General features: G+C 31.2%; 3 protein-coding genes across 5 annotated transcripts in view; 2 read left to right on the top strand and 1 right to left on the bottom strand.

The window, feature by feature from the left end:
* Nucleotides 1-118: 118 nt before the first annotated feature.
* LOC115882222 (cathepsin B) lies at nucleotides 119-4,837 on the top strand. The gene is made up of 8 exons (XM_030900137.1): nucleotides 119-327; nucleotides 383-502; nucleotides 1,473-1,682; nucleotides 2,589-2,789; nucleotides 2,891-2,957; nucleotides 3,163-3,360; nucleotides 3,422-3,550; nucleotides 4,675-4,837. Exons 2-8 carry the CDS (start codon nucleotides 392-394, stop codon nucleotides 4,749-4,751), a joined length of 993 nt encoding a protein of 330 aa, XP_030755997.1. The 5' UTR covers nucleotides 119-327; nucleotides 383-391; the 3' UTR covers nucleotides 4,752-4,837.
* A 5-nt stretch (nucleotides 4,838-4,842) lies between these two features.
* On the bottom strand, nucleotides 4,843-6,417 carry LOC115882223 (ubiquitin-conjugating enzyme E2 W). Its single transcript, XM_030900138.1, has 6 exons — nucleotides 6,221-6,417; nucleotides 6,061-6,152; nucleotides 5,896-5,998; nucleotides 5,687-5,842; nucleotides 5,524-5,599; nucleotides 4,843-5,300 (listed from the first exon to the last, which is right to left on the bottom strand). The coding sequence occupies exons 1-6, from the start codon at nucleotides 6,242-6,244 to the stop codon at nucleotides 5,287-5,289; spliced, it is 465 nt and encodes a 154-aa protein (XP_030755998.1). The 5' UTR covers nucleotides 6,245-6,417; the 3' UTR covers nucleotides 4,843-5,286.
* A 13,754-nt stretch (nucleotides 6,418-20,171) lies between these two features.
* The window catches only part of LOC115882558 (aprataxin), an 11,458-nt gene continuing 5,902 nt past the window's right edge, over nucleotides 20,172-25,727 (top strand). For all 3 annotated transcript variants that reach the window (XM_030900723.1, XM_030900725.1, XM_030900722.1), the window contains exons 1-2: nucleotides 20,172-20,239; nucleotides 25,267-25,676. In XM_030900723.1, the coding sequence (XP_030756583.1) occupies nucleotides 25,464-25,676 (213 nt within the window). In that variant the 5' untranslated portion in view covers nucleotides 20,172-20,239; nucleotides 25,267-25,463. The remainder of the gene's footprint in view (nucleotides 20,240-25,266; nucleotides 25,677-25,727) is intronic.

Raw genomic sequence — 25,727 nt, 5'->3', positions numbered from 1 at the left:
AATATAAAAAACGATAAAAATTAATGCTTGTTTTATTTATTTACCCGAGAATCAAATTAAATTTTATTTAAATAATAATTATTGGTTGACAAAACCACACAAAACTGTTTATTGATTTGAGATAATGCGCACTCTCATAGTAGTTTGTTTTGCTGGGAATTCTCGTGATAATTTCCTGTTATCATCTGGAGTTGTAAACAAGTATACAAAAGCAGAAAGAAATTTAACAGATAACAACTTTTCTTTGTGTACTAATCTTCTTTAAAAATATTCGTATTTAGTTGGACATCAGTGTTGTTTTGTGCTTAGCATCGATAAATACATATTGTAAGTCGTATTTTTTTGTTGAAAATATTGTATTACAAATAATTTGTTATCTTAGGTTTTAAAAATGACCGGGCACTTGTGGATGCTGCTACTTTTTATTGGTGTTAATTGTCGACTACACCCGTTATCCGATGTATTCATCGAATCTATCAACAAACAAGGCACGACGTGGAAGGTAATTACTCTATTTTTTATGAATCATCGTCTATTTTTTAATTTATTTTTTATAAATGTATCAGAAACTATATCAGTATTATTAATTAAATGTTTTTTGGAATTTGATACGTGAAACGTAACTTTGATATATGCAAAAAACGTTGTCGCACTGGTTTTTGAAATGATAATCGACGATAATTTTTGCTGGATGGACTTTTTTAAGTCTTTTATTAAAACGACTTAAAAACTTGTCAAAAAATAATATTTAAATGGAGGAAAGTACTAAAGTTTGCAAGACATCAATCATACGCACAGTCAATTGAAATTATCGTTGATTTGTCACTTGAAAGGCTACTATGACACTGTTTTTTTAATGAACATTTTTTTATTTTCATTTAATGATTTTTTATACCTACTAAAAAACTCTTTTAAGTAACTTTTGTACTCCACAGTGTGTTTCAAAAAGCAGGTGTTATCTCTCTTGGGGTTATTCCCCATGTAAAAATAAGATTTATTTTTTATATCAACGTAGGTCCGATTCTGCTTTGTTTCATAATTAGGGAGGACGAAGGGTTATGGAGATCGAAATCGACAAAATATCAAGATACAACTTTTAATCTTTTATTAATATAATTATTTTTTTTTTAAAAAAGATTCTAGTGGTAACCCATATGCACTTCCCTGGTGAATCTGTCGATACTTTTTTAGCATTAAAATATGTTGCATTTATAGTAACTTTTACCCTCAAAATTTCATTTGAATCGCTGAAAGCACCCTGTAACTACGAAACAAAGCAGAATCGGCCTGCGTTGAATGATAAAAAATAAATCTTATTTTACGTGAGAAATCTCCCCACAAGAGATGGCACATGTTTTTTGAAACACACTGTATTTTCGAAAAATAGACCCACTTTGCTTTTGCGCATAATAACAAAAAAATGCAAAAATAAAACAACAGCATAGAATTTTAACCAAAAATATATCTTCCAGGCAGGTAGAAATTTCGCCAAAGATGTGTCCATGAAATACATCAAAGGCCTGATGGGAGTACTACCCAACCACAAGAACTACATGCCTCCGGTTCTCGTTCACGATGTGGAATCCGTTCAGGTTCCGGTGAACTTCGATTCGAGAACTCAATGGCCCGATTGTCCCACAATTCGCGAGATCAGAGATCAGGGGTCGTGCGGGTCTTGTTGGGTAAGTGTGTGCGTATTGAAAGCAAACAGATAAGTAACAAGAAAAACGTTTCAACACGCTCAAATTATTTATCTATTAATTTGTTCACTTGAAAAACTTATTCTTGTATATGTATACACGGTGTCCTATAATAAGAACGCTCACTACAGCGATTTCGTAATGACTAAATTAGAGAAAAGTTGCGCTATGCTGATCCCTATAAGGACATCTAAATTCATTTCGAAATCTAAAAATATCGGATTACTTCCGAAAATATTTAGGAAAAGTGACAATTTTTTGGATTCCATTTTTTTATGGCTTTATTTCAAAAGATATAACAAAACAATTTTCACATTCCCATCGCTACTTTTCGTGCACGTTGTTCTTATTAGATTTTTAATTTGACGTTTCGTTTCCGAGATACCATTATCAACTTATTTTTTAGGCTTTATCGTATCTCAAAAGGAAAAAAACCGAACCCTTACGGCTCAAACGCACTGACGACCAGGTCGCAGCGACCAGCATTTGATTCAATATTATTACTGGTCGCAGCTGCATTTCCTAATAACATTGAATAAAATACTGGTCGCTGCGACCTGGTCCTCAGTGCGTTTAACTCTTATATATATGTATATATATATTGTTTATTGATATAACTACAAACATAAATTAAATTATAACTACGAAAATAAGTGAAGGGAAATATCTTTCTATAGAAAAATATGATGGAATAATGTTAAGCATAAGTGAACATTTGGTTTTATAATTTGCGCTTTCCGGGATAGTATACTGCGGATATTATATTCCGGAATCCGGCACAACTTACCGAAATTCGGGATTTTCTCGGAAATCCCCGACCCCTGGCAATCCTAATCCTCATGCCGAATTAAAATAATTACAAATTCGATGATTCTGTTTTAAATTTAGGCTTTTGGAGCAGTAGAAGTGATGTCCGACAGAATTTGCATCCACTCAAACGGAAAAGTCAACTTTCATGTGTCAGCTGACGATCTAGTGTCTTGCTGCTACACGTGCGGAATGGGTTGCGACGGGGGATTTCCCGGAGCCGCCTTTGCGTATTGGGTCAGGAAAGGCTTGGTTTCTGGAGGACCCTATGGATCAGAACAGGTATTCCACTTCCAAAAAAAAACGAATCTATATTTTTTATGGACCTTTTTCGGAATATTTGGATCACCCTGATTATTAAAGTAAATTAAATTTGTTTTTAGGGCTGCAGGCCTTACGAAATTGCGCCGTGCGAGCACCACGTAAACGGTACCAGACCTTCATGTAACGGTAAATATAATTCATTCCGTTTACTGTAGGTTCGTTCCAACCGGACCGAGAACCGATCCTGGGATGGTAATTTCTAGTCGCCCACTTGTTTTAAAAGTTTGATCGTTTGTCAAGATTAACAAATAAATCGACTGATAGGAAATATCTCTCATCCGGTTGGAACAAACATTGTATCAACCACACTGTAGAAAATATTTTTTTTAAGGGGACGATCATAAAACACCTAAATGTATCAAGCAATGCGAAAAAAGCTACAGCATTCCGTACGAAACAGACAAGCATTACGGACAGAAATCGTACTCGATTTCCAGCAGAGTGGAACAAATTCAAACTGAAATCCTAACCAACGGACCTGTTGAAGGTGCTTTTACAGTTTACGAAGATCTTTTGCAATACAAAAGCGGTAAAAATATCAAAAAGTGTTCTTGTTAGAGATTTTTCTTTAAGGAAATAATGTATTCTAGGTGTTTATCAACATGTAACTGGTCAAGAATTGGGAGGACACGCTATAAGAATCTTGGGATGGGGTGTTGAAAACAACATACCCTATTGGCTCATTGCTAATTCTTGGAATTCTGACTGGGGTGACAATGGTTAGTTAGTATCAGAACTTTTTGTAGTGGAAGAATTGCGTTGCGAGGCTTGGCATTTTTTACATTCTATGTTTTTAATGGGATACATTTTAAATAGATGCCATGTGTGATATATTTTTTTTTACTTTTAAGTACATTTTTTGGTGATTTGATACCTATCACTCCCTCCATGAACCCTTGTACACAATTTCATAATTCTAGATCAGATAGCAACGAATCCATACAAACTTTCATCCACCATTTTACTTCCTAAGGGGGATGAATTTCGTAAAAACGATTTGTTGCACTAACATTATTTAAAAAAATTTTGTTCAATATTTTTTTTGTTTCTAACGGCAGCGTTACAACTTTTCATACTATATTAACCCTACTTTTTTAATTAAAAGAAATATAGAATTTGTGTTTTTATATAATTTTGTGGGAGCCTTAACTTACATTAAATTATTAAATTTAAGTCTAAAAACGATTATATTTTAAAAACCATATACCTTGACCTTATATTATTTTTGATATGTGAATTGGAAAAGGTAAATTGATTTAAAAAAATGGACTACTCCATTTCTCATTTTTTTTTTATTTTACAAAAAAGACGGGTAAAAAATAATTTTGTATTTTTTTAGAATATTGAGCGACCTGTATTTGCTAAGATTTATTAAGAGCTCAAACGCACTGACCGCCAGGTCGCAGCGACCAGCCAACGGCCACCAATCAAATGATACAACACGCACTAACGTTCACGCCCAAGCAGTCGAAGCTTGGTCGCTGCGCCACGTAATACCATTAAATGCATTAAATCATACGATACAACCAGGATACAACGCGCACTACTTGAAACCATAATTCAAATATAGTTAAAGTAAAAACACACGTATGCAATTTTATATATTTCATTCTCATCAGTGCTCTGGTTAAAAAAAACAAATCAGTAGAATGAAAAAAAAAACTGATTATAGTTTTTTAATGTTCAACGAATAGCTACCCACACACGGAAAGACTTGGCATCAAGGCCGGGACTTTCACCCAAAATACCATAGTTTTGTGTGAAAGGCAAAATATTTTCTAAATGAAGTAAAGATAAAATAAAATAATCCAGTTAATATCTCACCAGAATCTTTATTTTACAGGTACCTTCAAAATACTGAGAGGTGAAGACCATTGTGGAATTGAAGACTCCATTGTTGCAGGATTGCCAAAAGTTTAAACAATCACTTTGTATTTTATAGAATCTCGATTATATTTTGTATTTTTTTCGCTATTAATTTTCAAAATAAAGGTAATAAAGAAACATCTGGCTTTTTTGGGATATTTAATTTAACAACAAATAATATAAGCACATGTTTAAAATAGATAAGTGTTACATTTCTAAAACTCTCTTAAAGCGTTCGCCAGTAAATTTCCGCTCCTAAATATGGGATCCTATATAATTATAATAAAAATTCTCTAAAAACGCATCATATATAAGAAATACATCGTCCTCTAAATTATAAAATTAAACTATTCTAAATTAAGATTAAATCTTACAAAAACAATGTTCCATCCAGACCAATACAACGAATAAAAATGTGTCTGCACCTCCTATTCAAATTTTATATATTTATCTTTTCAACAGAACTTATATCGGTTTAAAATTACAACATAAAAAAACTTTAAGTTTATAGTACAATTTTAGAATAATTTATTTGGATAAAATATATTAAAAATTAGTCAACCCCATCACTTCTATTTTTTTTATTAATTTAAACTGAATCATCTGTAAAAAATAAGTATAATAATACCATATGATTAAAGAAAAAAAAACGGCGTTCCGTTTGCTTGGAAATGACGATCGATAACATTCCCCATATAATTTTACATATAAAATGACAGCGATCTTCATTTCATAGCCATCGCTAACGCCGTTTTTTTCGATAATATTGTACTAGAAAGACTTAAAAAACGATTATTAAAATAAATTTTCCTAATAAGACACTTACCATGATACCACCACTTAGTTTTCTTTGGGTTTTTGTTGCAAGTTTTCACATAAAAAGCATTATCAGGTGGTCGTTGCTGAAAAAAATGTATTTTAATGGAATAAATAGTACTTGAGAAGATATACAGGGTGTCCAAAACTCTATATCAGGTAAAAATTATTACCTTTTCCTTACAACTGCTAAGCATTGATACAATCGAAAGACAAACAGACTGAACTGATAATGCTGGTGACCAATCATCGGTTAATATGGAAAGGCATATGTGTCCATTACTGTATACGTGTGGATGAATAGGAATGTGTTCTCCGGTAAAAATAACCTACACAAAAAATTCATATACCTATGTTAAAAAAAATCAATCAACTAGCTTACCTCAGGCGAGTCAAACGGGTAATTATCACTAAATTTGAACTGTAATTGAAAACTCTCCCCCTCGTACAAGGTTCTTTCTGCCCCTTCTAAGTGAATTGTCCACCTGAAAACATAAGGTAGATTTTATCTAAGATGTTTCATGAAATTCACAATCCCTCTACATACAAAAATAGATTTTGTTCGATTTGTTCGGCATCCAGAGAAACTCCAGGTGGCGGCTCTTTAATAAGCGATAACAATTCTCTATGTAAACGCCTCTAAAAATGAAAGCGTATTTAGTCTAGATTTCCACCTTTTCACACACGTTTTATTTTATTTATATTACCTTCGACGGTGATCGTTCGGTCATTGCAAATTTGGCTCTTTAAACAAAGAAGATTACCAAATATTTTTTCGCATAACTCACACTATTTACCCTCGAAAAAAATCAAAATAAAAATTTTGGGACAAAGAAGTGGCATTCGCAAGTAAACATTTCTTTTTGTGACATTAATCATCTGTTTAATAATCAATTTTTCAAGGTTGCCAACAGAAAAAAGATGACTTTTTAATAATATGTCATATATCTTGGTCATATAAAAATAACAGGGATTACTAAGGTATAGAAGCGATGCGCAGAAGGTCTAACCATGTTGGGCTCCATATTCTAGGTCTCCATCAAGGGTCTCTTGAGATGCTCTTGAGTCCAAGTCTTGAGTCTCCATGCATTTAACTATGGACATTTAACTAAAATTTGATATGTATATATGTATATGTCTCCATAAACCAAACCAATTTGGTTTGGTCTCCATGTCATTTTGTCATCATTTTGTATACAACCTAACCTACTTCTATATCTCTGGTCGAAGTTCATTCTCCCACTCCCATATCTCTGGGATTATTCTATGACCAATGACTAATGGTGGGTTCATACAGCCAAATAAAATAAAATAAGAATAAAATAACATAAAATAAGAAAGTAGGTTATATGGGATACCGTACATGCGTTCATACAGCCAAATAAAATAACAAATAAAATAAGAAGTCTTTATCTTTTAACTTCTTGTTTTATTTTATGTGAAAACGGCTTTGCGCACGCTTAATTCTAACCTACAAATATTTTCAGTTTGGATTTAATTTATTTTTTAATTTCACATAAGTAAAATGTATAATATAGTAGGCAACGAATAAATAAATATACTATAAATAGTAAAATTACTATAAACAATCGTAAAAGTTAACTTTTATCCAGCCTCATCGTACTGCGCATGAGCAAATATATATTTCTTATTTTATTTTATTTGCCTGTATGAACGCACACAAATTAGAATTCCTTATTTCTTATTTTATTTTATTCTTATTTTATTTTATTTGGCTGTATGAACCCACCATAAAGAATCCAAGGACAAATAACACCCGACAGCAAATTGTGACGCTGGCATCAAACAGTGCCGTGGCACATATTTTTCTTAACCTAGCTGTTTGAAGCAATATTTATATTTTTTGATAATTGTTTTGACTACACCTATGGTGTATCATCCTAATTAATTACGAAAAAAACGTATTAAAATGTTAACAAAAGATACAAAACTAGTATCGACGTACCTATAGCACATATCAAGTACATACAGATGTTAATTGAAATTGAAGAATAATTATCGAATTCAATAAGAAAACGCTAAAAAGTTGGAGTGGACTGTTTATTTACGTATGAAACGTAACTCCTGGCTCTTTCTTGTCGCTGTGGCTTTTACACTTGAAAGCTACACAATTCACCATTGTAACAAAGTTTATACAAAGTTCACTACACACAACAAACTATTAAAAATCGCTAAAATTGTCGCTGGTGACTGGATGATGACTCACTGTTTGGCATCAAACGAATGGCGTCTAACGTCACAAATTCTACTACAGCCCGTACAGGGGCGTTACATGTCCTTATATTCTTTAGTCATTGTCTATGACAAATAAAATAATTTTTTTTTATTTAAACGTATTTGCTCTATGAATATCTTTAAATAAGAAGACTAGGAAGGAGCATAATGCTATCCAAATACGTTTAAATAAAATATACGACGGTCTCCCCATAAGAGCAATGAGAAGATTTACGTCCCAGTATTAAAGGAGGACAGAAAATCGAGTCGAATGGTTTCAAGTTTCAAGACATAGGTTCATCCCAGTTCATCCCATGGTACAAAGAAAACAAGGTATGACCGATAACGGCTCCAATTTCGTTAAGTTTGCGCATACCACCTGTGACGTCATACGCCATACAAAAAAATATCCATATTGTGCAATTGGCACTAATAAAAAGAGACCTAAAATAGGGAAGAATTAGGTCATAACCCTAAAAGTTATGTGAAATCATCGTGCTTGACATTTGAAAAATTATTTTCACATTTTGACACAATCAAATTTCACAGATGACACAATCTGTTTGACAATTTGAAATTGGCGCGCAGAGCTCGCCGACCAATGGTGCCGTTTATCACCTGTGACGTAGTGACCAACCTGCGCAATATCATACCTTGTATTCTTGTATCATGGGTTCAAATCATGGGTTCATCCGATAAACGGCACCATTGGTCGGCAAGCTCTGCGCGCCAATTTCAAATTGTTAAACAGATTGTGTCATCTGTGAAATTTGATTGTGTCAAAATGTAAAAATAATTTTTCAAATATCAAGCTCGATGTCAAAACATAACTTTTGGGGTTATGTCCTAATTCTTCCCTATTTTAGGTCTGTTTTTATTAGTGGCAATTGAACAATATGGATATTTTTTTGTATGGCGTATGACGTCACAGGTGGTATGCGCAAACTTAACGAAATTGGAGCCGCTATCGATCATACCTTGTTTTCTTTGTACCATGGGTTCATACCATAGACTTAAAATAAAATATAGACTGAGCATCTCATTCATAAATAGCTGGAACATGCCGGCAGACACTGTCTTGTTATTGTTGTGTTATTGTTTTAGGTTATAACGAGTGCGACCGAGCGATAGATAGGTTGTCTCTGTCGTAACGGTCGTTCCCTGACGACTCTGCCGAGAAACACAACACAAACTTTCGTTTCTCAAGTACACCTGAACTCTCCGTATCATAGCCGGGTAATTTTTTTATTTTAATGAAGCTATAATTAAATTAAAAATATATCGTATTTAAACTTTTTTATATTTTATTAAGATTTAGGACAGGTTTTTTAAATATAAGTTTAGAAAAAACAATTTAGAGTCCAAAAAGGATAAAAATAATAAAATACACGTTATAGAAGAAATTTTATAATTGAAATTAGGTAATTTTTGAAATTAATAATAAATTATTAATTTTAGTCAAACATTTACAACCCCTAATATTAATCAAAACAGGATCTATTCCACAGATATAATAGAATCGGCGACAGGGAGAGAAAAAAAAATATGATTGTTGTAATTTTGTTTCTGGTTAAGTGATGTCTTATTATGTAAATTAGAGAAAACATAAATCTGTTCCATTAAAGCAAGGAAGGTGATAAAATAAAAACTACATTTATTTAACTCGGTACTGTCTTTATTATACCAGGTGCGTCTCAAAAGTGGCTCATCCCCCATAATTTTTTTATATTTTCAAATAAAAAAACAAGATTTAGTATGTTAGTATATGAAATAAATTAGGATTGATTGACGCATTCAATTGTTTTTGGTCACTTCCTTTTTAACCGGAAATGACTATAACTTTTAATTTTTAAACGGCGCCCTCGGTATATTTCTACTTTATTCGATAGAAAATGACACTCTGGATAGAATGACATATCATATGTCAACTTTTGACATTTTCGCATATGGTTTAATTGTAATTGTAACACGCGGTTCATAACGACAATTTGACCCGAAATACCAAGCGTGTGGTATCAATATATCATAAAAAAATGCTTTTTCCAAATATGCTAATGAGTCACCCTTATCCATTTGAAAAAATTGACATATGTATGATTAAAAATACGATTTGTACATATTTTAACCGACTTAGACAAGACACGAAACCTATTAGACGATCAAAACTATTTTTCCAAGGCTCCTTGATTAAAACTTAGTGTTTTTAACAACACCATGGCACCCTGGATTGAAATTTAAAATACGATTTGTTTTTCAGCGACAATGTCAAAAGTTGACATATGATATGTCATTCTATTCAGAGTGTCATTTTTTATCGAATAAAGTAGCAATATACCGAGGTTGCCTTTAAAAATAAAAAGATGTAATCATTTCGGTGAAACAGGAAGAGACCAAAAACAACTGAATACATCAATAAATCCTAATTTATGTCATATACCTATAACATACAAATCTGTTTTTTTTATCTGAAAAAATAAAAAAGTTATAGGGGGTGAGCCACTTTTGAGACGACCCGGTATATTAAAAAATATTGTTTCATAATGTAATATCAATTTAAAATTCTTGTATGTTATTTTATATGCTCAAGATAATTTTAGAATAAACCATATTTTTAATAAAATCATTATTAATTATTAACAGGGTTATAATTATGACTTTGTTACAATGTAAGTAAGTAAATAATGTAATGAGAAAAAATTCAGATTTTACATTTTACTAAAATATTATCTAAATAAGCGCCTTTCTACAACAACGCCACTGGCTCCCAATGGGCAAATTGAGAGTTGTCTACCGGTCGAAAGTCGTTTCAAGACTTAAATGGATTATTTAAGTCAAATTTCTTGCAAATTTGGCACTGGCGAACCATATTTTATAGTTCTTGAACAGAAAAAGTCAATAAAATAAACACTTAAGGACTACAAACTAAGAAAATGCGTTAATACAGCCGGGGACATAGCGGATAACTAATGTTGGCTCTAGTTAAAAATGATCTTACCTTTGTCAAAATGTTTCCATTTTCAAAAAAATGCCGATCAAAGAGATTATAATACCATTTTCTTGCATCTAAAAAATGTAAAAACAGTGTTTATTTACTACCTTATTTTTCATATATGGGACATACACCTACCACTGCAGAAACGCCATTTTCTCCAGGATTCTTTATGTAATATATATTTTATATACTATTATTTCCTTTATATTTATAAATTTCCAGCCGAAATAGTTAAATTGAACTTCCAAAACGAAACTAAACGGAATGAATTAAAATGGCGTCGAATATTTTCGAATTTGTTCTAGAACAAATCTGAAGCTGTCTCTGAAACTGAAATCTGTCACCTTAAACTGTGAAGTTAGATAATAGTTAGACAAAAAAACAATGCTGTCCTTGTCTAGGCGGCCATACTTGTCGAGGAGAATGACAGAATGACACTAATGACTGTTTCCAATTTTTCCTATTTCACTGTCACCCCTAGGCTCCCCGCCTCTAATCGGTGTTGTCATATTGTAAAGAACTTATCCTTTTAAACAGTATCCGACTTATAATTTAGTAGTATAAGGACTATTTAATACATCTATGGAATACTAAAACCTACTTTATTAAACTGTAGTATTAATATCTCAATATATGTGTATAACAAGAAAAAAAAAATATTGATAATATTAAAGACGTGACAACATAGGCTGGATGAGGAAGGCTCGGTCGACTGTACCCAGAAGTAAACATGTGTACAAAAAATATTGTCTGTCCGCGTTGAGATGTAAATAGTGTAGTCTATATTTTATTTTAAGTCTATGGTTCATACTTGTTTAGTCAAACCTCCTACAAACCAAGGATCTTAGACAAGGAAAGAGAGGGGACAGGTAACACGGCAGCTGAAAGTGAGGCAAGTTGTCACCACACGGAATTGTCCAATGGCGTAACATCAGAAATTAGCTTGTACCTAGACGGTACAAAATATTATTATATATTAAAACGTAAACTAATATATCGTTCATTTTTGAGTAATGCATATACAATTTTGTATTTTATAGTCTCACCTTTATAATATTAGAATATCTAAGTCGATAATGCAAAATTTATTTAACAGTCACAGTAGACTGATTATCAAGACATTTATTTATTAACGTGTGTATAATGTATAATTAAATAAAAAATAATGTAATAACATATGTTTTAAACGTGTATATACATATATACTGTATGATCGAAAAACACGGCGTCTTGTTTGTTTGGAAATGGAATTTCACAAATGAATATTAAAAATTACATTATTCATTGAATCTTCAGCAATGTGGGGAATTGGCTAGATTCATTATTATACCGATAATCGAAAAAACGACGTTCAGTTGGCTTGTAAATTACGTCAATGACATTCCCCATATAATTCTACATATAAAATGACAAAAACTATACAAAACGACATCGAAAAAAGACGGCGTCAGCGATGGCTATGAAATGAAGATCGCTGTCATTTTATATGTAAAATTATATGGGGAATGTTGTCGATCGTCATTTACAAGCCAACTGGACGTCGTTTTTTTTTCGATCATACGGTATAATAATGAATCTAGCCAATTCCCTTCACAGTTGCGTACGGATTCAATGAATAATGTAATTTTTAATATTTGTTACCTTCAATCATAAGAATATTCTTATATTCCACCAAAAAAAATAAACAATTCTAGAAGCTTTTTGTGTTATTTTATTTATTTTTAAATTTTTATTAATTGCTTACTGAAGAAACTGTTATTATACACCTAAATTAGCAAATTTCTTGAAAGAATATTTAAAAAAATATAGTAACAAGTAGCCCACCACAAGTTTGTCAACCCCCAGCAAATCTTGGCAGGTAAATTTAAGTTTTATATAACAACTATATACATATAAATTTTTTATCACTAGAATTTTTCATTTTTTTTATAGTTTACAATTATTTTACTATTTGATAACAATACTTTATACATTTTTTTAAGTGTAAAATATGTAAAAAATGTTTATTGCAGAAATTGTATTTCTCTAATTATAATTCCCTACGCCGCTGGAGAAATCCATGCTGAGTAGCGTTATTTATAGTTTCAAACATTAATTATAACACAGGATATTGAAAATACTATTTGGAATTATTAAAAATAGTTTTTTTAGGATGTGGTACAAGACATATTAAAAGCATTTTACATATTTTTACTGCTATAATGAAAAAAATGTACATTTTATGACCACATAACAAAAGTTGTGTGTCGATTTTTACCTGTGAAATGTAATTCCAGCCACTTTTTTCTCGCTTTGGCCTTTGCAGCCATACGCTGAACATTTCACCATACTAAACAACACAGTTTATAAATTTAAAACAAAAAAGTATTCACAAAAAGCATAAAAATTCGCTTGGTCACCTCGAAATCTTGTCACCAAAGTATGGCCGCCGTTCAAATTTTGGCATCAAAAAATTTTTCACTGAAGAATATGCGTGTTAGCTGTCCCCTCTCTTTCCTTGTCTAAGCCAAGGATAGACTTTTGTAGGAAATGCATTGAAAACGTATTTGGATAGCATCAAATACGTTTAAAATAAAGTATACGGAGGGTACCGCTTAAATTCCTGTCCCGAACTGATATGAATGTATAAGATCAAATAAAAGATAGGATATACAACAAAACACATACAAAATTAACTAACAAATAAACATATTAACAAGTTAAAAATTACCTTTTTCAAAAATAACTGTTTGTGATTAATATATAATACATAAATATCCTATTTAGATTCATAAAAGAAAAAGGGAACGCTGCTACGTTTCCTGCATAGAATAACTAACTGAAAGAAATGAAAACTCCTATGTTAAAGCCTGGAAACACGCGCTCGACGCGATCCAAGCGGGCTACTGGCAGAACTAAAAGTTCGCGCCATATATTTAAATGGACCTTTACTGCCAGTTCATAAGTTTTTTACTTATATTTGGTAATTTCAATCTAGATTATGAACTTATTTGTAACAAAACATTTTACAAAATAAAAAATAATGTATTTTGATACAAATAAATTAATAATTAGGTTGAAATTATCCCTGAAATTAGAATAAAACACGAAAAATTTGTAACTTGATTATTTTATTATAACATTGTTAATAAAATTACATATAACACATTCAACACTATACAAGTATATATAAAAGTTATCAGAATTTATACAATCAGTTATAAGTAATTATAAAAAAGGTTATAAATTATAAATAAATAATTCATTATATAAAAGACATATAGTTACCGTGAATATAATTTGGTATAACTTTAATCTCAACTTTAATGACCTATTCAAATAGAAACATCTTACAATTCACATTATATAATACACAAAGCCAAGGGACAAAATTGTTATTAAATCTATTCTCGATGACTCGAAGCATTTTTTTTTCAAATAAAACAGGACATATAGGGCTTATAAATAATACAAGGGTATAGAAAATATATAAATAAGTAAATACAAATATATTTTCAACCTAATGATTAATGATTATACTCGTTTAAATAAATAAATGATCTTTTTAAAATTACTTGTTTGTCTTTGCAAATTTGTATATTTAATATTTATCTAAAAGCGTACACTTACATAAATTACTGCACAACCTTTAAAATTAAGCTTTTAATATGTTATACAAATTCTTGATTCGATATAAATACCTTAAATAAAACTTTAAAATTAATGATCTTCCAAATTTCTGAGACAGCCATTTTGTTGAAAGAATTTGTTTTGATTATGAGAAATTTCATAAAAATTATCACAGGGATTAATTAATCTTATATATGAAACTACTTGGCTTTTAAATTTCACAATCCTATCGTCCAAAATACTCTAAATTCGCAAAAATCCGTAAATATTCCCATAAAAACAAATCACAATTCACTTCCACTTCACAGAAACTGACAGACATTGCCAGATATGGAATGACGTTTATTTTTCAATTTATTTTACTGATCTAACTGATCCGGGTCACTTAGAAATTAAATTTTTATTAAATTATTTAATTATATTCTTTCTGGCGAAAGCAACTTCATATCAATGTTTATTCATAGGGTAACAAAGCACATCGCTGTTAAATTATCAACATTTTATATAAATATTTATATTTTTCAACTATTCCAACTACTCCAATTACTCCACAGAGAATCAAACGAATTGTTATTTAAACTATAGTCTGTGGATGACTTGATAAAATCATGATGAAATTAAAGTCCCTAGATGAATATCTAGGGACTTTAGATGAAATTTCTACGCAGCGCCATCTATCCCTCTACTGGCAGAAACTCCGCCGTGTTTCCAAAATTCAAATGGCAGTTTCATCCGCCTGATGTACCTATTCTCTGAGTCACATACTGCGACCAAAGAGTAGATAAGACAAGAGACGACAGTTCGCGCGGTACCTTTCATGTTTGAGTGGTGGGGAGAGTGACCTCGTCTCGCTTGTCCCTTTAAATTTTCGTAACTTTTTCGCGGGAAATTTGAACACAGAATAGATATTTCTTGATACTCGTTGATATCTATTCTTGTGACGTTAACTTGAACCTAAAAAAAAAGAATTCTAGAAATAGTTATTATAAATATAAAGGCTCTGATAAAGGCTTTATTGAATTGTAGGTGCTTGTCAGATATAACACCCTCCGAATTTGGCATTTATTTATATATCAGTCGAAAGCATACACTTAAATAAGAATTTTAAGCAAAAAAAAATTGCGGATGAACCACAATTTATTGAAAATAGACTATTATTAAAACTTGCCTGTATAGCTTATAAATAGTTACTGTAGCGAGTAAAGAAATAAATAGAAACGAAAAAATGAGTTTTCTAAATATTATATAAAAATAAATTATAATTAGAAACATATTTGTCGGGGAATAAAGATAATTAAAGCAATATTTTGTATATCGTTGGTAAACAAGATAAAGTGACCAAGTCGATTTGTAAAAAGTGTTTTATTTACGTGTATTTTTTTTACATATGGACTTGAACAAGTGTAATATTGCAATGAACACACAATAGATCTATAAGGTCGCGGTGATTAACTCCCCTCCATTCTACAATATCACAATGTGGAGTTTATGTACAAAAAAATAGAGTTGCTCAATTTTTTTTTGTTATATTTTTACAAAAAAAATTACAAGCTTCTAACCATGTCTTCGATCTATGGATTACATTTAGTTTAATAACATAATTATATAGTATATTTCTATAAAAATACTTTTCAGGATCCTTTGGAAACGAGTGAAATATTAGGTTTGTCGAAGAATAAGACCTATTTTTGCAGTCTTTATAAGCACACATATTGCCATCATCTCGTCTTTTCCTGCTACTCGTGTCCTGTTCAGTATTCATATTTAACAATAATTACAAATTAGTACGCAACAAAAACGATACTAAAATTAAACCTTAAAATTGCTGCCAGTTATTTCTTGTTTGTGATACATATAATACCAGATGATCGAGAAAAAACGGCGTCCAGCTGGTTTGGAAAATGACGATCGATGACATTCCCCCATATAATTTTACATATAAAAATGACAGCGATGTTCATTTCATAGCCATGGCTGACGCCGTTTTTCGACTCATTCGGTACGTTACATGATACAAAAAAAGAGTTGAGACCGAAAGAGTTTTGATTGCGTTGGTTTCAATTGATAGACAAAGGTTTCAACTCTTTTCCCGTGAGTGTGTTAATATTTTGATTTGTTTTTGCAGTTTAATACGAATCTGATTGCTTTCACTTGATTTTACGTGCCGGTCGCCGGACGAACAAATCCTTATACAGTAAAGGCTGTCACATTAAGACGCAATTATAAGTTATTAAAATCAAGACATTAAAAGCACTCAAATTCGATAATATATCGAAAACTCTGAACACACACTTTAAAAGGCAAACAAGCAAGAAAAACAACTAATCAGATTTGTTTATGTTTAAGCCTGATTAGCACAGCTGATTAGCGTCCTAAAATCATAGGTTAGGCTAAATAAAAATACGCCGTTGTCAGATTTTATCGTTTATCTTTGAAATCGATCAACTTAGTCATTCCTTGTTTCTTTTGATATTATCAGTACATTAAGCGAAAAAGAACCTAAACCAACCTTAAACTAAAATTTACATTTCCGTATTAACATACGTTACTTATATTCTTTCTTTTATTATTAATTTATTTTCAGAAAATCTTGTTTATTTTTCTCAAAGAAATATACTTGGCAACAGAGAAAATGGGGACTTGATGGGACTCAAATTTTAATATATCTGCGTCTCTCTCGCGAAATTCGACTTCTTTGTTCACTGTCAGTCTCTTTGTCTTATCCAGGGGGTGACAGTGAAATAGGAAAAATTGAAAACAGTCATTACTGCTGTTCCTCACATTCTCCTCAATGACAAGCAGAAAGGCTGCCTAGACAAGGACAGCATTGTTTTTTGTCTAATCTATTATATCTAACTTCACAGTTTATAATTGACAGATTTCAATTTCAGAGACAACTCTAGATTTGTTCTAGAACAAATTCGAAAATATTCGGACGCCATTTTAATTCATTCCGTTTAGGTGCTGTGTTGAGGATCAATTTAACACCTCCTGAATCATATTTATTTATAATATATAATATATTTACATGAAGAATCTTGAGAAAATGACGTTTCTGCAGTAGTAGGTATGTCCCATGTATACGAAAAATAGGTAGTAAATAAACACTGCTTTACATTTATAGATAGTCAGATCCTCGTGTTATAATATCAGCTATGGATAGGTTGAGCAGTTCACTCAGATGATCGCTTTTTACAGATTTTAAGGTAAGATCATTGTTAAATAGCCAACATTCTTATCGCTGACCAGCATGCGTGTTTTTTATTGTCAATTTCATAAATAAATCGGACTGAATCTGATTATGTTATCCGACAAAATTTGGAGGAGTTTTTGATTAATGTAGCCTGTTCTTTGACTTAAAATAAAATATAGACTAAGCATCTCATTCATATTTTATACCTGGAATTGCGTTTTTTACATTGTTACTTTTATATGTAAAAAATTGTTTTTCTGTTATAACAGAGTGCGACACGAGCGATAGATAGGTTGTCTCTGTCGTAACGGTCGTTCCCTGACGACTCTGAAGGAGAAACACAACACTGTCTTTCGTTTCTCAAGTACACCTGAACTCATTCCGTATCAACAAATTTTTTATTTTAATGAAGCTACAATTAAATTAAAAATATATCGGTATTGTATTTAAACTTTTTATATTTTATTAAGATTTAGGACGTTGTTTTTTCAAATAAAAAGTTTAGAAAAAACAATTTAGAGTCCAAAAGGATAAAAATAATAAAATACACCTTATAGAAGAAATTTTATAATCGAAATTAGGTAATTTTTGAAATTAATAATAAATTATTAATTTTAGTTAAGTCATTTACAACCTAATATTAATCAAAACAGGATCTATTCCACAGATAACAAATCGGCGATAGGGTAGAAAAAAAATATTTCCACGATTTATTTTTTCTTCTGGTTAGTTGATGTCTTATTGTAAATTAGAGAAAACATAAATCTGTTCCATTAAAGCAAGGAAGGTGATGAAAGTGTGATAAAATAAAACTGCATTTGTATTTCACTACCTACTGTCTTTATTATACCGGAAAACGTCTCAGAAGTTAACTCATCCCCATAATTTTTTGGATATTTTCAAATAAAATAAGATTTAGTATGTTAGTATATGAAATAAATTAGGATTGATTGACGCATTCAATTGTTTTTTGGTCGCTTCTGTTTCACCGGAAATACACTATAACTTTTAATTTTTAAACGGCACCCTCGGTATATTTCTACTTTATTCGATAGAAAATACACTCCTGAATAGAGTGATATATCATATGTGAAGTTGTATCAGCGTGAATTATTGTAAAATATGGTTTAATTGTATTTGTAACACGCATATTGACATAGCGACAATTAATCAGCGAAATACCAAGTCATGTGGTCAAACAATATATGGTGATAAAAATGCTTTTTCCAAATATGCTAATTCGAGTCACCCTTGTTCCATTTGCCAGTCCTAAATTGACATATGTATGATTAAAAATACGATTTGTACATCTTTTAACCGGCTAGACAAGACAAAGAAACCTATTAGACGATGAAAACTATTTTTCAAGGCTCCTTTGATTAAAACGGCGTAGTGGATTGAAAAAACGATCGATGAAATTTAAAATAGGATATGTATTAAGCGACAGTTGAAAGTTGACATATGATATGTCATTCTATTCAGAATCTGATTGCTTTCACTTCTGATTTTACGTGCCGGTCGCCGGACGAACAACAAATCCCTTATACAGTAGCGCTGTCACGATAAGAACAGATTATAAGTTATCGAATAAAGTAGCAAGTATACCGAGGGTGCTCAGATTAAAATCAAAAGATGTAATCAACAGATTGAAACAGGAAGAGACCAAAACAATTGAAACCAACGCAATCCTAAATTTATGTCATATACTGTAACATACAAATCTGTTTTATCTCTGAAAAAAAAAAAAAGTTATAGGGTATTGAGCAGTTTTGAGACGACCCGGTATATTAAAAATTTATTGTTTCATAATGTAATATCATTTTAAAATTCTTGTATGTTATTTTAGATTCTGCAAGATAATTTTTAGAATAAACCGGAATATATTGTTAATAAAAAATTATTAATTATTAACAGGGACATAATTAGTGATTTTGTTACAATGTAAAGTAGCCTAAATAATGTAATGTAGAAGAAAAATTCAGATTTTAGCATTTTATTCATAAATTATCTGGAATAAGCGGTCAGACACTGTCTTGTTATTGTTGTGTTATTGCTCTTTAGGTTATAACGAGTGCGACACGAGCGATAGATAGGTTGTCTTCTGTCGTAACGGTCGTCTCCCCGACGACTCTGCCGATCATAGCGCCGGGTAATTTTTTTATTTTAATGAAGCTATAATTTAAGTCAAATTTATCGTATTTAAACTTTGGCACTGGCGAACCATATTTTATAGTTTTTGAACAGAAAAGTCAATAAAAAAACACTTAAGGACTACAAGCTAAGAAAATGCGTTAATACAGCCGGGAAGAAAGCGGCATAATCGAAATTTTACCGCACACGTGCGACACGTACTACAATTTAATAAACATGAATAAATAAATCAAAACAGCCTCTAATCGGTGTTGTCATATTGTAAGAACTTATCCTTATTAAAAAGTATCCGATTTATAATTTAGTAGTATAAGGATGTCTTATTATGTAAATTAGATGAAATATTAAAACCTACTTTATTAAACTTGTAGTATTAATATCTCAAATATATGTGTATAACAAGAAAAAAACTATTGATAATATTAAAGACGGAGCTGTCTTTGCCATAGGTTGGATGCGTCTCAAAGCTCGGTCGACTGTACCACAGACTGTACCCAGAAGTAAACATGTGTACAAAAAAGGTTGTTTGTCCCCGTTGAGATGTAAATTAGATTGATTGACGCATTCAATTGTTTTTTGGGTCGCTTCCTGTTTCACCGGAAATAACTATAAATTTTTGTAATTTAAACGGCACCCTCGGTATATTTCTACTTTATTCCAGATAGAAAATGACACACTTGAATAGAATGGATGATATCATATGTCAACTTTTGACATTTTCGCATATGGTTTTAATTGTAATTGTAACACGCGGGTTGACATAGCGACAATTTGACCTGAAATACCAAGTGTGTGGTATCAATATATTCATAAAAAACGCTTCTTTCCAACATATGCTAATGAGTCACCCTTCCGTGTTCCATTTGGAAAAAATTGACATAGCTGTATGATTAAAAAATACGATTTGTACATCTTTAACCGGCCTGTGACAAGACAACTTTAACTATTAGACGATGAAAAACTATTTTTCCAAGTGTTCCTTGATTAAAACTTAGTGGATTGAAAAAAACTGGATTGAAATTTAAAATAGGATAAGTGTTTTAAGCGACAACCGTCAAAAGTTGACATATGATATGTCAACTCTATTCAGAGTGTCATTTTTATCGTTATAAAGTAGCAATATACCGAGGGGGTGCCTTTAAAAAATCAAAAGATGTAACTATTTCTGGTGAAACAGGAAGAGACCCAAAACAATTGGAATACAATAAATCCTAATTCTATGTCATATACCTACTAACATGGACAAAATCTGTTTTTTTTATCTGAAAAAATAAAAAAGTTATAGGGTTGAGCCACTTTTTGAGTACGAACCTGGTATATTAAAAAAATATTGTTTAATAAATGTAATATCATTTTAAAATTCTTGTATGTTATTTTTAGAGACTTGGAAGATAGATTTAGAATAAACCTGGGAATATATTGTTAATAAAAACATTATTAATTATTAACAGGGTTATAATTATGATTTGTTACAAATGTAAGTAAGTAAATAATGTAATGTAGAAGAAAAAATTCAGGATTTTACATTTTACTAAAATATTATCTAAATAAGCGCTAGGTACAACAACAACGCCACTGACTGCCAATTTTAAAATAATAGCTTGTTACCGGTCAAAAGTCGTTTCACGTGTACTTAAATGGATTATTTAAGTCAAATTTCTGCAAATTTGGCACTGGCGAACCATATTTTATAGTTTTCTTATGGAAAGTAGAAAATGTCAATAAAATAAACATATTGACTAAGGGACTACAAGCTAAGAAAATGCGTTATCACAGCTGTCTTGAGATAGCGGTAACAAAGTTTTAGGTTATAACACGTGCGACACGTACTACAAGGTAATAAATGAATGAATAGGCTCCCCTGCCTCTAATCGAGTTGTCATATTGTAAAGAACTTTATCCCATAAACAGCATCCGACTTTATATAGTAGTATGACTATTTATCACAACATGACCAAAGCTATATTCAACAGTAACTTAAAACAGCAATTTGAGAATAACATGTATGGCCAGTACTAATTGGTGACAGCAGTTATACATTGAAACCATACTCATGGCACGACTGCAAACACGTGGAAACAGCAGCTCAGAATTTATATAATGAATCACTCATTAGGACACGGAATGTTGTGGAGCGGCAGTATGGGGTTTTAATGAAGCAGTAATCCGGACTTAAAATATAGTCGTATAAGGTAAACTATTTAATATTTTACTAAGGGAATATTAAAACCTACTTTTATTAAAACTGTAGTATTAATATCTCAATATAATGCGGTATAACAAGAATAAAATACACATTAAAGACGTGACAACATAGGGAAGATGTGGAAGCCTCGGTCGACTGAAAATCACAGACTGTACCCAGAAGTAAACATGTGTACAAATAAGGTCTGTTTGTCCCCTCTGAGATTTGTAGATTATAGTGTAGTCCAAGGGGGTGACAGTAAACCGAAAAATTGGAAACAGTCTCCATGGCGCGGTCTCTACCCAGGCAGAAAGCATGGCCTCTAGATCTCGTCCTAGACAAAAATCTGAATATTTCTATATGGATTTCTGTCAATTTCAGTTACGGAACATTTTTATGCACGTCGGCGTTCCCTTCTTTTGTCTGTGTGTCAGCCATGTGTCAACTCCCGAGGCCTTCTGGCAAGCAGGGGGTGACAGTGAAATAGGAAAAATCTGGAAACAGCTCATTAGTGTCATTCATTCCTCCACGACAAGGCATGGCCGCCTAGGACAAGGGACAGCATTGTTTTTGTTCAACTATTGTCTAACTTCACAGTTTAGAATTGACAGATTTCAGTTTCAGAGACAACTTCAGATTTGTTCTAGAACAAATTCGAAAAATATTCGACGCCATTTTAATTCATTCCGTTTAGTTTTCGTTTGGAAGTTCACACTTAATATTTCGGCTGAAATTTATAGAATTGACAGATTTCAGTTTAGAGACAACTTCAGATTTGTTCTAGGAACAAATTGAAAATATTCGACGCTTACTCTTTTAATCTACATTCCGTTTAGTTCGTTTATTGGAAGTATAATTTAACTATTTTTACAAAATTTAAAAATATAATGGTAATAAAGTATATATAATATATATTACATGAAGACTTCTGAGAAAATGACGTTTCTGCAGTAGTAGGTATGTCCCATGTATATGAATGTATGCAGGTAGTAAATAGAATGATATTTCATATATCATTTTTAGATGCAAGAAAATGGTGTTAATTGTAATTGTAACTTTGATCGGCGATTTTTTCTGAAAATTTGAAAGCAATTTACAGCAAGGTAAGATCATTTTAACTATAGCCAACATTATTAGTTATCTCCAGTATGCTAAGCGATTTATCGTCAACAATGCAATAAATCGGACTGATAATCTGATTAACAATTTATCGGACTAAAAGTCTTTTTTGCTTCTTTTTGATTAATAAGCCCTCTTTGGGGAATAATGGATTTCTTTTAAATGCAGTATATTTATATTTTATACCTATTGATATTTCTTTTACATTGTTAATTTTAGTATATAAAATTGTTTTTCTGTGTTTCTTGTGGTTTTTGTATAAGGCTCCTCCCGTTTTCATGTTCCTGTGTCCGTTTTCGCCCTTGAAGTTCGCGAATATGCGTGTTTATTTTTACAAATTACTGTAAGTCATGCTTATACCTTAACTAATTTACGTTAAAAGTACATATAATTAACTAATTGGCATTGAACAATACAATCCTCTCTTTCATGTTCCTGTGTCCGTTTCTGCCCTTGAAGTCTAAGTGAATACGTGTTTATTTACAAATTCTTTGGAAGTAATTACTTAGTCATATTTTTAAATCCACTTTGAAATTTAAAAATACATATGTAATTAAGCTACATGGTAATTGAAAAAATTACAATATCCTATTTTATATTTATTTAGTCACGTTGTTCCATATTTCAAATAAATATATGTGAATAAATAATTCTTGGTTTTATTTTCCTGAAAAGAAAAATATCAAATAAATACATTTGAACTGAAAGAGGACCAAAGCAATTGAATAACCTGGAAACGGTAATCAGAATTCATGTCATCATGTCCTTTATCATGTCAACCTGTCGATTGAAAATTAGTTCCTCAGACGACAACGAAGGCTTTCGGTGGCGTATTGTCGGCTTCCAATTGATTTTAACACAGAGTATGATTAAAATATTTCTAGTTAATTATTTTAGTGCTGGTTAATCGGGCGCATTTTAATTTTTTAAGCTTTTTAGATTTACTGAATGGAAGTTTGTTTAAGATAATTTCGGCTGGAAATTTATAAGCTCCAAAGATGTTTTTATGATATAAAGTTCCTTTGTTAACACTTTAATAAAATATATATGATATTAATTACATGAAGAAAATGATGAAATCGACGTTGCGTGTAGTAGTATGGAACATATTTATGTAAAATAGGTATAATAAATTAACTGTTTTTATATTTTTTTACTTGTAATAATTCTATAGATTCCTCAATGTTGCCATCAATATATATGATATTAATTTACCTCAATGAAAGTGATGTAATCAACGTTTCTGTAGAAGGTAAAAATTATACATTTTATATAATAACTAGGTATAATAAATTAATAAGCCTTTGTATTTTACGCTTTAGATGCCAATGGATCTTGGGATATTCTTACCAAGGATTTTTCCTGTATCTCTACTTTTAAAGACTGATCGGTGATTGTTTTGAGCAATTGAAAGCAAGTTACACAAGGTAAATTATGATTATTGAACTAGCTATTAGCCCACAGCCTATATTAATTATCTACAAGATGAACAGAATGCGTAATTATTATTATCACATAGGTAATCTATTATGTATTTTCTTAGGGTACAATGCTATGTATGTAGATTATTTTTAAAATACAAATGAGGTAATTAGATGTATATACTATACTTTTTATTCATTTTATTTTTCATTCAAGTCCCAGTTTGATTTAATTCACAACAGTCTTAGTGTACCTATATTTATGTTTTTTTTACATATTTTTTTTTGATTCCAGGTTTTGCGTGGGTTCCTGTTGTTTTTTTCTCCTGCTTCCAGTTAGTTTTAATGCCCGTGAAGCTGTGGAAAACATTTATTATTTATCTTCAAGTTTCTGTAAGTCAGTGCATTGTTACTTTACTAATTCACTTTCAAGTTTCTGTAAGTCAGTGCATTGTTACTTACTAATTCACCTTTAACACAGCTCTCTGATATTATTTAAATATTTTGATATTGTTACAGTAGTTTATGGGTTTATAGCTCTTTAATTGTGTTGATTCTTGCATATTTACATTGTTCTTAAATTCCAAATAAATATTTTTGAGTAATTTTATTTGTATACTACTAGAAAACTAAAAGTATATTAACCCCTCATTTAAACCTCTGAACAGCCCGCCATTAAAAAACTGGAAACGGGAAATAAATTTCTATAAAATTGAAATTGTCATGTCAATGAAGTGTCTATGTCATGTCAAATGTCCCAGCCGCCATATCTGAAAATTAGTTACCCAGGCAGCCACGCTGTTTCCATAATTTAACATTGACTTGACACTTCTTGTATTTATTATTTTATGGTGTAGTCTATATTTTATTTTAAGTCTATGAGCCTGTTGTAGCAATAATTAGATGTTTATTTTTTCATTAAATTATGGATCATCCACACTTTTTTTTGGCTTGAAATACTTATTTCGATGTATGCTTTCGAGTGATATAAAAAAAAGTACAAAATTCGGAGGGTGTTATATCTGACAAGCACCTGAATTGTAATATGAAGAGGCATATCGGCAATTCTGATGGACACAAATCCAAAAAAGGACACTGGGCACTGGGGCTTTTAAGCTCAATGAAAAACAAGGATTACCTAGTACAATCTGATGATCGAGTTACTATGATTAAAGATATGTATCCTAAAGCTTTGCATCATTATTTAGTGCTACCTAACGAAAGCATTAGTAATTTAAAGGCCCTGGATAAAAAGCACGTTAGTTATCAGCGTTACAAACTAAATAAATTAAATGGTGTATGAATTATC

The sequence above is a fragment of the Sitophilus oryzae genome, unplaced genomic scaffold, assembly GCF_002938485.1.
Source record: "Sitophilus oryzae breed Bouriz unplaced genomic scaffold, Soryzae_2.0 scaffold_177_pilon_pilon, whole genome shotgun sequence".
NCBI classification, from domain to species: Eukaryota; Metazoa; Arthropoda; class Insecta; order Coleoptera; family Curculionidae; genus Sitophilus; species Sitophilus oryzae.
This window is presented reverse-complemented; position numbering and strand designations above follow the sequence as displayed.

What these genes read in the sequence shown, in the direction of transcription:
- LOC115882222 (XM_030900137.1), top strand. Translation starts at nt 392, where the DNA reads ATGACCGGGCACTTGTGGATGCTGCTACTTTTTATTGGTGTTAATTGT. An exon ending in GACCCTATGGATCAGAACAG is followed by an intron (nt 2,790 to 2,890) that starts GTATTCCACTTC and finishes ATTTGTTTTTAG; the next exon opens with GGCTGCAGGCCTTACGAAAT. An exon ending in TCTTTTGCAATACAAAAGCG is followed by an intron (nt 3,361 to 3,421) that starts GTAAAAATATCA and finishes AATGTATTCTAG; the next exon opens with GTGTTTATCAACATGTAACT.
- LOC115882223 (XM_030900138.1), bottom strand. Translation starts at nt 6,244, where the DNA reads ATGACCGAACGATCACCGTCGAAG. An exon ending in CCGAACGATCACCGTCGAAG is followed by an intron (nt 6,153 to 6,220) that starts GTAATATAAATA and finishes TTTCATTTTTAG; the next exon opens with AGGCGTTTACATAGAGAATT. An exon ending in ACCCGTTTGACTCGCCTGAG is followed by an intron (nt 5,843 to 5,895) that starts GTAAGCTAGTTG and finishes TTTTTTGTGTAG; the next exon opens with GTTATTTTTACCGGAGAACA.